The sequence below is a fragment of the Odontesthes bonariensis genome, chromosome 17, assembly GCF_027942865.1.
Source record: "Odontesthes bonariensis isolate fOdoBon6 chromosome 17, fOdoBon6.hap1, whole genome shotgun sequence".
NCBI lineage: Eukaryota > Metazoa > Chordata > Actinopteri > Atheriniformes > Atherinopsidae > Odontesthes > Odontesthes bonariensis.
Window position 1 is genome coordinate 14,400,028 of NC_134522.1, and position 12,876 is coordinate 14,412,903.

The window sequence follows — 12,876 nt, forward strand, 5'->3', positions numbered from 1 at the left end:
TTTTTCTGGGAGAACTGGTTGATGATTCAGATCAAGACATCATTAATAGGCTTATAAAGAACTTAACAATCTGTTGAAGACTGATTTAATCTGAATCAGGTGTGTTGACGCAGGGCAACATCTAAAACCTGCAGGACAGCGGCCCTCGAAGGCCGACTTTGGACATCCCTGTTGTAGATTGAATCATATCCGCTCTTTGATGTGATTGGCTGTTCAACCAGGAAGTGCATTTCGTTTGAATATCTTGGGCATTTTTATTGGTGCGTTTCCAGACGTTTAAATTTCCAAACGGCTATTGCTCTGAGAAGACTGGCGAGGGATATTCAAAGGATACCATTCCTACTTTTTGCCGTACAATTGAGTGCTTCGAAGATAGATATTGTTGGCCGATATTACAGCCTCTGATGTTTTGAGGTAGGTGGTAAATACAAAACAATGTATTTTACGTGGTGCAATGTTTTCTGTGTTTAAACGGGATCCCGAATGCTCTTTTTCCTCCACTTTCCGTTAATTTTAGCTAACGAAGCTCGTTATTCGTTAACAGTTAACGCATTTGATGACAACTTTAGTATAAACTGGAAAGAGTTGAAAAGTCACATTAGTGATAGCTGTCCACGTTGAGTGATTTAGCTCTTTGGGTATACGCAGCGTTGTACGATAAATGTAAAAGTTGGCTTCTAATATTGGTCCCCAAACATCCATCAGTCATGAGCCGCTTTCGGACAGACCGTTCTAAGAAAGTAGTTATCAGAACTACCCTCCTCGAATTTCGTTCTGATAACTATCCTTCCCCAGCGGAACTGTTTCAGTCTGCATTCGCACATGAGTCGGGACCTGATAGGGACTGATGCGCCGCGCGCAGCCGTCTGCTTGTTAGCCGTTAGCCGTTTAGCGCTACATTCAAACACAAAACAAAACGGTAAAAGTAATGAGAGTAGAAAAAACACCACCAAGAAGCTAATATGGAGAGCAGGGAGGCCACTGTGTTTATGGTCTGCATGATGGTGATATTAATCATGGACAATCACATCAGGCGTCTAATATCGAGGCTGGAAAAGCTCACAGAGAGAGTCAGGAGATACTTTTTCATTTCATGAAGGAAGAAAGGAGAGCAGAGCGCTGCAGACAAATGAGACCAGTGTAAGTTTAACTTATTAAACACCCGCCGGTTGTGTCCGTGTATGAGTAAACATTTCAGCCGTGATAGCATGACATGGGGCGTAGCTACCGACCACCACACACCTCCGTTAGATCGTTCTATAGAACCATGAAAAGACCCGACCTCGGAGAAGGAGCTAAATAGTTATAGGAACTAAGGGAGAAAGCCCCGAGTTCCTGTATGTCCGAACACGGGAGAAAACGGCCCCGCGGATTAAAAGGTTATTAGAACTGCCAAAGGTTCCTACAGTCCGAAAGCGGCTATCATTTAGGCAGGGTGTGTGTTTTTAAATCTTGCATCACGGTTTATGTAAACCTCGTGCTTACCTTCACTATCAGCGGCTCAGATGTATATTAATGTTCATTCAAACTTAGGCACATAGTCCAAATATACTGTAGAACTTAGCTTAACTTAACTGCCCAAGTAATCATGGCTGACATTTGTCTTCTCGCTACTTGGATCCCACATGTCACGTGCTACTTCTCTGTCTGTTAATCAACACATTTATTATTAAGATACATCTGTAATTTGGCAGATAAGGGTGAGAGTAAATTTAAAAAGGAAAATGCTGGAAAACCATTTAGCCATGCCAAATCCATTGATTTGTTTATTGATGTAAGCATAGCCCTTTTCACACTACTTAATCTATAACCATAACGAAGACTGCTTACTCTGTTTGTTTGTGTGTTTTCTAGTCTATAATGATGTATCTCCTTAATTTTCATTTTCACATATTGGTAATTTCATCGACTGAAACAGCAATTGTATACACGAATAATTAAGTTATCAGCGCCCTCTCATGGTCAAATTGTGTCACTGCTTCCCTTGTCACTTCCGTATATACTGTATTTTACAATTTAAAGCAATTTCTTGTCAATAATTGGCCAACATATGTTCTGATAATGGCCAATATGTAATTGTAATGGGCTAATATAGCCTATTACTGATTTGAAAGCTCATGTAACTTTGAGGAATTATACTTAACAATTTATTTATTTTCTTTCCACCTGTTGCTCCTTAAAATGAATGCACTATGTCTCTTAAGATTATATCAGTGGGCCTCCAAAGGGGTTTACCAATAGTAGTACATTGACACAGTCACGTGTCCCTTGATTTCAGTGCAAAATGTTTTTCTCCAGTCATGTGTATCACTAAACCCCAACAACCAAGTGTCTTATCAACTTGGTGCAGCTTTCTGCGTGACTCCTCCTTCAGAGTGTAGTTGGTACACCTCTGTAATTTAGAATTTTGTTTCACTGCTTTCACAGGATGACTTCTGTTGAAGTGAATGATGAAAACTGCAAGGTCATCCCAGGAGGAAAGCACTGCAGCTTAAGTGAAGACATATTTGCCCTGGATCAGCCAACTGGGAGACCTTCCATCCTGCGTCAGTTAGAGAACCTGCCCAGCAAGACTGTGCCAAAGGGGATGAAGGTTCAGAAACTATTAATTAGTAATAATATTTTAGCTGTTGTATTCCACCCTCTTATGTCTTTTTTTTTTTTTTTTTTTTGCATCGAGGTAAGGTTTATTTTCCTTACAAGATTATTTGTGCTTAGGTTTGTTTTCAGACTCCAAGAAGAGACCCTGCGACGAAAAGAATTCTTTCTCCCAGCAAGTCTGACAAAATGTCAAGTGTGGATGAGTGTACAAAAGCAATAGAGTCCTTAGATTTGGATAAATCAAAGTAAGTCCTATATCATTCTCCAACATGCTTCCATGTTTAAAGACTTGCTTTTAAGTAACCACATCTTCTTTTTTGCAGCAGCACTTTGCCACAGGAACAACTTGAACAGCCCAAACAAGGTAGTTTGTCTCAATCCAAATAATTTTTATTTGGTTATTTTAGAAAAATAACACTGTTTGTTAATTCATTTTAAATGTGTACTAGTTTACTTTGAAAAGGATAAACAACACTATATATTTTTTTTTCCACAGAGCTGTCTTCTTATCCTGATGACGACATGCCGATTCAAAGCAAAGGTGGCTACCAGTTGGATTTTGACAACCTTGATGCGATGGATCCATTTCAGGGGTCTAACAAGATGGCGCTCTCTTCTGTAGAGCCTGCTGTTGAACATCCTCTTGCACATACTGAGCCTCAACAAGCACCATCGGAGAATATCCTGAAGGAGCCCACAAAAGTTGAACCGGCATTGGACGACACGCTTCCCTTTACCTCGTCTGTAGATAATTCGCTGGCTGACATCAGTTCCACAGAGAGCAGTGTGGTCACAGTGACGGTGGTGAAGGTCCCAGGGGTTGAGGAACAGGATTCATGCACAGCTGCACCTGATGAAAAACAACCTCCCACTATGTCTGCGAGCTCCGATCAAGAAGCAGCATCCAGCAGCTCAGTGGAGGATGCTACACTTCCAGCAAAAGTTTCTTATAACTTGGATTTTGACAACCTTGACGCAATCAATCCTTTCCAGGCCGGGGGCTCGAAAATTCAGAATTCACCTGTTCCTGGGAAAAGGGAAATGAACAGCAATCCACCTGCTGAAGAAAATAAATCTGTTGATGCTCCTGAGGCAGACCAAAAGTTGCCTGTACAGACTGAAGGGCAGCCCATAGCAGCAGTTGCCGCAGTATCTGCTGCTGCAGCCAAGCCTCCAGCGGCTGAATCTGAGCCAGCTGATGGCAAAGTCAAAGAAGCACCAGTGAAACTTGAGTTCAGTTTTGGTGATGGAAGTGAGGTCAAACGGAAACCACCACCCAAGAAATTTGGCAAAAGACCAAAACATAAAGAAGAGAAGCCAGCATCTGTGAAACCATCAAAAGAAGCTCCTGTGAAGCCTGACGCAGCGGATATAGCTGATGTTCCAGTTCCCAAAGGTTCTTACTCCTTTGACTTTGAAAAGTTTGATGACCCATATTTCAATCCTTTTGGCACGACTCCAGACATGAAAAACTCTCTGAAGAGCATCAAGAAACCTGACCCTGTGCTCATGGAAACTGCTCATCAAGGGCAAACGTCCAATTCTGAGGAAAAAGAAGCTGCACCATCAGAGTGGTGAGTCAACCTTTTTATATGAGTATCCAGGGTTTATATGCAGTGGGAATTAAACATACTATTAACCCAATATTCACTATAAATGTAATGTTTTTTGCCTTCTGTAGTTTGCCAGTTGCTGAGCCCAACACTGAAGTGGTAAGAGGAGTAATGCAGTTTGATTCAATCTTTCACATTTCCTCTTTTGCTTTAATCTTCACAAAATTGTTGTGCTCTAACAGCAGATCACTTATAACAATGTTGTCGATGAACTTGACAAGGGACCTTGGTGTGGAAGTGAGCAGCTGATGCAGAGTTGTTCAGGGTTCTCTGAGCCATCTCAACCTAACCAGCTGTCTCAGGCGGCCATGATGGACTTCAAAGACGAGTTTGTTCCTGGAAGTATGTGTGAGTAAATGTCAGTACTTCTCTTCCTGTTGACTTAACCTGGGTTTCCAAGACTCAAAAGTTTGCATCACCCACACCCCAGTTTGGTCTGTCAGCCCACTGAAGTAAATTGTTTCTTTGATTTAGGAATGCTTAATTTTGTATAACAATTTCTTATGATTTTCATTCGTAGTCATGGCCAATGACTTAGATGGGCAGATTGACTACCTGGAACAGTTTGGGTCCAGTAATGTAAGTACTGACTTTGGATGTGGTAACTGAGTATCTTGACTGTTAACCTAAGACTTGAAGGTATTTAAATGTTTCCTTTTTTTTTTTTTCTTTTTTTTTTTAAATCAACAGTTTAAGGAGTCTGCACTGAGGAAACAATCCTTGTACCTAAAATTTGATCCCCTCCTGAGAGAGAGCCCAAAGAAGCCTGCGGGCCCGGCTGGTCAGATGCATGTCGCTGCCCCGGCTGCCTTTGCCTCACGGTATGATGCACGTCTGTTTTCATTTAGTCTGATTGCTGCTGTCACTGGATACTTTAGCAGAATATGCTCTGCTTTGGATTTCCTTTAACAACGATGTTAGGTTTGTCAGAAATGTCAAAACTTTACATCTGAGACTTTTGTTATAGACTCGGAAATCTTGAGGCTGCAGATAAAGAGATGGCAATTGGTCCACAAAAGAATGGTCTCAAACTGTTTGAGGATACTGCAGCGCCAGTGAGTCACTCTTTATCTACCATGGACTTGCCAAATTAAGTTATATAAAATACTTCACTCTCACATCTCCTGACTTTATTTTTTTCCTCCCTATCTTACCTGCTCGTCTCTCTAGACTCCCATCTTCGAGAGCCTCGGCCATCCTTTCCCCCAGGCTGCGAACACAGAAGAGGCTATTATTGAAATGCTGAAATACAGCCAGAAAGACATGGATGCAGCCATCGCCAAAGTGCAGGCAGAGGTAGATCCTGGCCAGTGTTTTAAGAAAGAAATGGTTTAAAACCCAAAAGGTCATCCACTTTGTTTGCATGGTTGTTCATAACAATTCAGCTCGTTTATCCTTTTCAAAGTAAACTAGTACACATTTAAAAGGAATAAACTGACATTGCTGTATGTAATGTCAGCAAAACCAGAAGTTAAACGAAGAGGTTTAAATTAAGTTAACGTTTCTTTGCCTGTTTAGATGAAGGAACTTCAGGAGGAACCGTAATCTGACCAGTAACACTGGCAATTCACAAAACTTATTTTAACTCCTCAAAGCCGATTCTTTCTCATTTCTCAACAGTGGGATGCTAAATACAAAAAGCTGCTCGATGATGGTCAAGAAATGAGGTGAGCTGTGTTTCATTATATTCAGTCACTTTTGTTAGACAATCATTATTACAAAAATGTTTTTTTTTGTTTGTTTGTTTTTTTTTCTCTACACAGGAAACTAATTGCAGAATTTCAGCTTCTGATTGCAAAAATAATGGGTGAGTTAATCCTGTCTAAGCTACACTCATCAAAAGTTGATGAAGTCGGTGGGGGGGTTCTTAAGAAGTTAACTTTTTCTTCTTGAATACTTAAGCTGATCAGGAGGAGGAAAGGCAGGTGTCCAAGGCCAAACTAAATGAGGCTCTGCTGGAGAAGGAGCAAGTGTCCAGTGACCTGAACGCCCTTGAGAGGTCATTCTCCGAACTTTTTAAGAGACTGGAGAAATACAAGGGCGTCCTTGGGGATTACAAAAAGGTTGGCGTTAATGGAAACTGGCCTTTTGGTGTGCCTCAGTTCTTGACATATTTCAGAAAAGCTAAATGGATTTGACTGGTAAATGCTTCTCTCTGCCCCTTTCCCCAGAATGAAGAGGTTCTGAAGTCTTGTGCTCAGGACTACCTGGCAAGGGTCAAGAAAGAGGAGCAGCGCTACCAGACCCTTAAAGCTCATGCAGAGGAGAAAATTGGCCAGTAAGAGACCAATCTGGACCAGGCTTTCGTGTTTCATGTGTGAAATATTGGCACTTTCAATGACCGGCTTTAATTTCTTTGTCATCTGCAGAGCAAATGACGAAATGTTTGAGCTACGATCTAAAAACAAGGCGGAGGTATCCGCACTTCAGGCACAGCTGCGCCGGGAGCAAATGAAAGTTCAGTCGCTGGAGAAGAGCTTGGACCAGAAGGTAAATGTCCATCTGGATTTACTAATACGTTTTTGTAAGTGTGTACATATTTTACTAATTGCTGGTTTCTTTTCAGAAAAAGGAGGCAGAAGAGCTCACAAAACTGTGCGATGAACTGATCGTAAAGGTTCAGAAGGGCTGAGCTCATTTTCTTGTGTTGTGTATTTCTGTCTGTCAGTGTTTGTTATACTTTTTCTGTCTGTCAGTGTTTCTCATACTTTTAATAAAGATGATTTACAAGTGTTTTGTTTAAATCCTGTCTTTACAAGCCACTAGAGGGCAGTGTTTCACTTCCTCATAGCTGAATACAGGTGATTTAAACCTGTGTTTTGGGTGTTCAAAAGTTTGTTATAAAAGGGAAGTTACAGTAAGAGATTTGTGCCCTTTAAGATCTACCCAGGTAGACTGTCTGCTTAAAAACACACATGCAGTCAACTGTACTTAACCTGTCATCCCTCTGGAGCCAAAGCTCATCTCCATGCTGCAATCCTCACCACAAAACCAGCTTACCTGACACAAAGCCCCCCTTCTTTTCTGAGCAATCACAGGGTCCTGTCACATCACTCCCAGAGCAGGACAATGTACTTCCTAAATGGTGAAAGGGAATCCAACCTAGATTGGACCTGAATGACATTGTGTGGCAGAGGACAGAGTGGCGTGGGGGGTGTGGACAATTCACTTAAATGGGAAAAGACGCTGGTCATTCGGTGTAGTCTTGCAGGGGACATCACTCATCCATAAAGCGACCGTGAGACTGTATAGTATCTATGCAGTCTTTCATCCCCAGCCACTTGTGTCCCTCTGCTGGCTGCCCTCTGTGTCACCCTCAGACACTTCAACATGCTCAAAAAGAAGAAAGTGAACCTGTGTTTGGGGCCCGACTCCATTGTTTAATTACGAGTACCCACCACTGGAGTTATCATCTCTCGTGTTCATTAACAGGAACAGAATGAAGTCTTTGAGACATACGTGGGTGCAAAACGCTCAAGTTAGAGCAAATTCTCACGATGCGTGGGAGTCAAGTTTCAGGTCATTTATTAAAACTATCAAACCTCTAAACTTAAGATTTTTTTTTTTTTAACAGAATACATAGATTGTCAAATATTACAAATAGAAATACCTACATATTGGCATGACATATGTGTTATACGGGTGAACAAAGTCTTCAACATGTACAATACACAACAGTATACTTTAATAACATTACAAAGATATGTTAAATGCCTTACTCTGAAAAATAAACCTTTGATACATTTTTTTTTTTTTTTTAGGAAAATAAATTAAATATTCTGACAACAGCTTAATAAACTGCATTGGACAAGGTGGTGGTCAAAAAGACTCATTCTCTGCTGGTTTATTCAACATGCTACTGACTAGTAATGGGAAACTATAAAAAAAATTCAGTTAAAGATGATACTAAAGACCAATGCAGTTAACATGAAAAATGGAAATGCAATCCGTTCATCCCTTGCAGTCTTTGGCAAGGTTTGCATGCCATAAAAAGCTACCAGTTTATTCTATATTACTTTTAAACGGGGAACAAAAGTGAGGGATGAAGAAAGGTAACAAAGAATAGTGGTCAGCATTCCGAGCACAACATCTTTAACAAACACAATGACGACCTGAGTAGGAGCAAAAAAAAACAAAAAACAGCCCTTTTGTGAATCTTGAGTACCATTTTCATGTGCATCTCCAAGCAGAGCGCTCCGACGCTCCGACAGCTGATTGTGTGAACCGAACCTCCATCCAGCCGCTGAGGGCGACCTTTCAGCTGGACCGAATAGCTGCGGTTTAACTCACACTCTGTAAAAATGTCCCTGTCCTTTTTGTATTAAGTGCACAACAAGGATGAATGGGTTTTAGTGGTGTGAGATTCCAACGGTTTAAAGAAAAGAAAAGAAAAAGCACCATATATGAACATTTTTTTATGTAATAACACACTGGCCACTGTCTATCTGCACCTGCACGCTTTCCCAGCAATAGTTCTTGAAGAGTGATGACAGGCGAGTGTCTGTCAGGAGCTGCTCTCAAGTCCACAGCTCAACGTCCACGTGGGACACCGTGGGGAATATTTGGCACTGAGGCTAACACTGGAAATGAATGTGCTGGTGTTGATGTACTTTCCCGTCCACATGGGAGTGAGTGTGTGTGTGAATGTCAGTGTAGATTTTGGGGTAGATTTTAGGGGGAACTGTTGGTCCTCCCTGGCTGAGGAGCAGCTGCTGCTGGGCTAAGTACTCCTCATAGTTCATGGAGCCCGTGCAGTCTTTGTCTGGACTGGAGGAGCTGGACGACGGGGCCGCGCAGCCTCGGTCCCGCTCTCGATACGGCAGCCGGTGGGAGCTCTGCAGTACCTGGGCAGCGGGAGCGCTGGGAGGAGGGCAGCGTTTCCGGCTCTGGCAGAACCACAGCAGCACCGTGCCAAAGATGAACACTATTCCAGCAGGAATGCCGATGATGACGGGCCAGGGGAGGGAGCTGGAGACAGCCGGGAACATGGCCGTGACGGGGGGTTTCGTGTCTGCAAAAGAGTGGGGCAAAAAAAGGAAAGATCGTGAAACGCCGACAACTCTTCTGCTATACTAAAAAAGAAGTGGGCACTGAAGTCCCAAAATGGTTGTTTTTATAGTAACGTTTTATCAACTCATTAATAAATCATTTCCGAGGCATTCGTTTATCAAGTTCAGTGCATGTTTGGGTAACTTCCTTCGTCGCTGATGAGGAGGGTGGTGGAAAAAAGTTTGAAGGTAATTGACTCCACTGTTTGTTTGTTTTTAATCTGCTACCAAATCAAACAAGCTCAGACCACATCAAAACCAACACAAAACAGGTGACACAGCAAGACATGTAGGCCTTGTTTTCTTGTCATCTGTCTTCAAGGTGCTTTTGCCTGCGCTGGCCCTGAGGTGCGAGACAGAACAGCTTTACATAAAACCCAGCGATATGTGTGTACTATTTGTTAGTAGGTTTTGTGAAATGCTCTTCCGTTTTCTGAAATACTTTGTCATGTTAAATGTGTGTTCTCAGTCGACAGACATTCCTCAAGCCTCACCTGGCCGCACGGTGAGGAAGGCACTGCGGAAGCTGTAGCCCATAGTGTTGGCGCCCAAGCAGATGTACATGCCGGCGTCCTCCTCCTTGGCGCGGGTAATGAGCAGCTTGTTGAGGTAGGAGCCATCGGGCCTAGACCACACGTCCCCCGTGGGCAGCACAACAAATCTGTGGTCTCCCACCTCGATGGTGGAGTTATAGCGGCTCTCTTCATTAGACTCCACGCGCTTGAGCCACTGAATGACCGGCTTAACGTCACTCCTCACTTTGCACTGGAAGGATGTGGTCCCTCCGTACTCCACCGTCGTATTGACCGGATGAGTCCCCGTGAGAACAGGCTTGGAGTTTGTCCTCTCTGCACAAACACAGCAAGGAAAACTGTCAAGACACAGACGTCCTCTGACATGACAGCCACTCTGCAGACAGAAGAGCTCTTAGTTGTCCACACTGGCCTCAGGCTCAGAAGTTGTAATTGACAGAAAGGGAGGAATACCACATGTAACACAAGAAGTATGTGTGATTAGTTTCCTCTCTTTCTTTGCTCCTGGTTGTACAGCACACATTTCTCAAGAGGGGCGGGGGGGGGGGGGGGGGGGGGGTCTGGCAGACAGCTGGGCTTTAATCGGATCCAGATTGGATGGATGGTCTCTGAGCTGAACAGCCTGGCCCCCCTTTCACAAACACCCCTCACAAACCTTTACTCTCAGGCTTGTTTCGTCAAGATGCTTCTCATGTACATGATTACTCAAGCACATTCATCCAAGCAGCGAAACCTGCTGATCGCAATCAGACTTCAGGAGGAGGTAGATCAGAGAGGAGATTTTTCAAAAGTTACAGTTTTGCTTTGGTCGGAGTCCGACCCACTATTGCAGTGATTAGCCTCATTTAATCTCCTGCAGCTATGTACATTGCACCACTAATATGATCCAAACAAACAGCAGTAATCACTTCAATTAATTCCCTGACCTCATCTGTAAGGACCAATATATCCAGGTGTTTGGTAGGATTGCAGCTCAGCCTCAGTCTCCTTCAAGATACTCACGTATGACCTCAACTTTGTACGTGGCGTTGATCTCCCCTGCCCGATTAGACACCCTGCAGGTGTATCTGCCACTGTGCTCTGGCATCAAGTTCCTCAGACTCAGAGTCCACTTCTTCTGACGACCCTCCCCGACCTCTTGCTCCGTCAGAGGCCTGTCGTCCTTCAGCCACAAGATGTCCGGTCGAGGGTTTCCGCTGGCTGTGCATTTGAGCCGCACTGAGCTGCCCACGGGACGAGCTATCACCCTCTTCCTCATCTTTGCAGGCTGGGTGAAGCGAGGACGCACTTTGGGAAAAAAATCACAGAAATTGATCTAGTTTTCAGAGGGTAAAACATTGATTTTTACAACGCTTCTGCTGACTATTTTCAAGTGAAATTTTACATGTTCAGATTAAAATTTGCGTAAATTTCAAGTTTGTCTCAAAATCTAAGTGCAGACCGATAAAACCTCGAGTCTAATGATATTTATTCAGTGCAGGCTTTTGAAATAAACCTGAAGTTAACTGCAAAACTAACAATGTAAACACATATCAGAAAGAGATTTAAGGGAACCAACAGCTGAATTTGTCTGGCATACAAAACAGAAGCATTTCTGCTACTAACAGCATGCTAAAACACGCAAAACCACTAATGTGACCTTTTCCTTTGCCACAGCATCACTGACAGCATGCCAACGGAGTTCTTACCAAGTTTTTCACAGCATGGCTCAGCCTCAGCTCCGTGAGCTGGTCCAGTTTTATCAGCACTTGAGTCATCTGTAAACACAGCAGGACAAAAGTCAGTCAACTGGTGGACATATGAAACGGTGTGGTGCAAACTCACGGTGGCAGTTAAATACCGTGTATCTGAAGCCTTACATGAGCTTTAATGAAGGTTTCATAATGCACATCTATAAACTGGTAGGAGTCTTCTGTCATTTCATATTTTCTCTCATTATTGGAATCCTGTTTAAATATCTGACAGCCTTACCATCACAGCATTTAAAGCCCAACACTAAACCGGCCCAGAAAAGTGGTCTAGACTCTGTTGGAGTAAATTTAGCGTTTTACCGACGGTCTCTCCTGCGAGGGTTGCATGCTAAGATCACAGTCTGCAGCATTTGGATGTAATACGATCGTTTTTTATAAGCCGGGTTCCAGAAGACAGCTGTGGAGTTTATGTCATTGGCTGACATCATGCAGCCGAGCTAAGTCGGGGCTTAGAGAAAATATAATGAGTGAAACCAAATCGACAGTTTGGGATGCGTAGCGACTTTTCAAGTTTAGCAGGGACGAATTAACAGAGCAGATCGGGTTCCTTACGGATATCTGCCTATCTGCGCGGACAGAGGCATTAAAGCAGATGATTATAAAGGAGACTCTTCTTCAGTGAATTTATATGATGCTACTTGAGGCGTCCCGTCACATCAGGTTTGACAGTGAGCATTGCTAATAAACACTTCACATTTAAAAAAAGTAGAATCAAGAACATGGTGTAGCATTCGGAAAGAAAAATAATTCAAAGCAATGATTTAATTACCATAAAAGCTGCAGATTAATTAAGTCTTTGCACTTCTAGTTAAAAGCAGGCTTTAAAAAACAGGTAGTTGTTACTTTCTGCATGTAGTACAGGCTCACGGTGGATTTTTCAAAAAGGCAGTTTGGCACACTTGATTCCCTCTCAGGGTTTGATTGGGTCAGGTAAAGAGACCAGATGTGACTTCTAACCCCCTCTCTCTGCCTCCCTCTGAGTCCCCCCGAAACCCTCAACGCTCTCTTGGGTTCTCTGGGTACAAACCCTCCTTTGTTTGTCCCCTGCAGCACCGAGCCCAGCCATGATGTCATGGCTATTTGAAGGGGTTTAACTGGCCAACTATAATAACCCATTCCTTAAAAAAAAAAAAAAAACAGCCTCCACTGGAAGAAATATTTCTCTGTTGCTCACTTGGACTCTCCACATTCCTGCCGGTTCCTGAACCTCCCAATCCAAACAGAACATGGTCCCACACTGCTGGGGTTTTCTTTCTAAATTTTTTTTTCCTTGAATCTATTTCCTCTCTGCTTTTTGGCGATTCTTGGGAACAATGGCACCCTTTATACG

At 43.0% G+C, this 12,876-nt stretch overlaps 2 protein-coding genes across 5 annotated transcripts in view; one reads left to right on the forward strand and one right to left on the reverse strand.

Moving 5' to 3' along the window:
• Positions 1-285: 285 nt before the first annotated feature.
• Positions 286-6,947, forward strand: tacc3 (transforming, acidic coiled-coil containing protein 3). Of its 4 annotated transcripts, none has more exons than XM_075447562.1 (17): positions 286-414; positions 2,428-2,593; positions 2,719-2,846; positions 2,925-2,965; positions 3,098-4,175; positions 4,283-4,313; positions 4,397-4,562; positions 4,735-4,793; positions 4,905-5,035; positions 5,182-5,269; positions 5,385-5,510; positions 5,835-5,881; positions 5,978-6,021; positions 6,117-6,277; positions 6,386-6,492; positions 6,584-6,704; positions 6,781-6,947. In XM_075447562.1, the coding sequence occupies exons 2-17, from the start codon at positions 2,429-2,431 to the stop codon at positions 6,844-6,846; spliced, it is 2,559 nt and encodes an 852-aa protein (XP_075303677.1). In that variant the 5' UTR covers positions 286-414; position 2,428; the 3' UTR covers positions 6,847-6,947. The 4 variants fall into 4 exon arrangements, with proteins under 4 accessions (XP_075303677.1, XP_075303679.1, XP_075303680.1 ...); XM_075447564.1 differs by having other exon boundaries at positions 4,400-4,562; XM_075447565.1 differs by having other exon boundaries at positions 4,436-4,562.
• A 775-nt stretch (positions 6,948-7,722) lies between these two features.
• The window catches only part of LOC142366512 (fibroblast growth factor receptor-like 1), a 32,446-nt gene continuing 27,292 nt past the window's right edge, over positions 7,723-12,876 (reverse strand). The window contains exons 4-7 of the mRNA XM_075448417.1: positions 11,484-11,552; positions 10,798-11,082; positions 9,757-10,110; positions 7,723-9,225 (exon numbers count right to left, since the gene is read on the reverse strand). Of these exons, the coding sequence (XP_075304532.1) occupies positions 8,789-9,225; positions 9,757-10,110; positions 10,798-11,082; positions 11,484-11,552 (1,145 nt within the window). The 3' untranslated portion in view covers positions 7,723-8,788. The remainder of the gene's footprint in view (positions 9,226-9,756; positions 10,111-10,797; positions 11,083-11,483; positions 11,553-12,876) is intronic.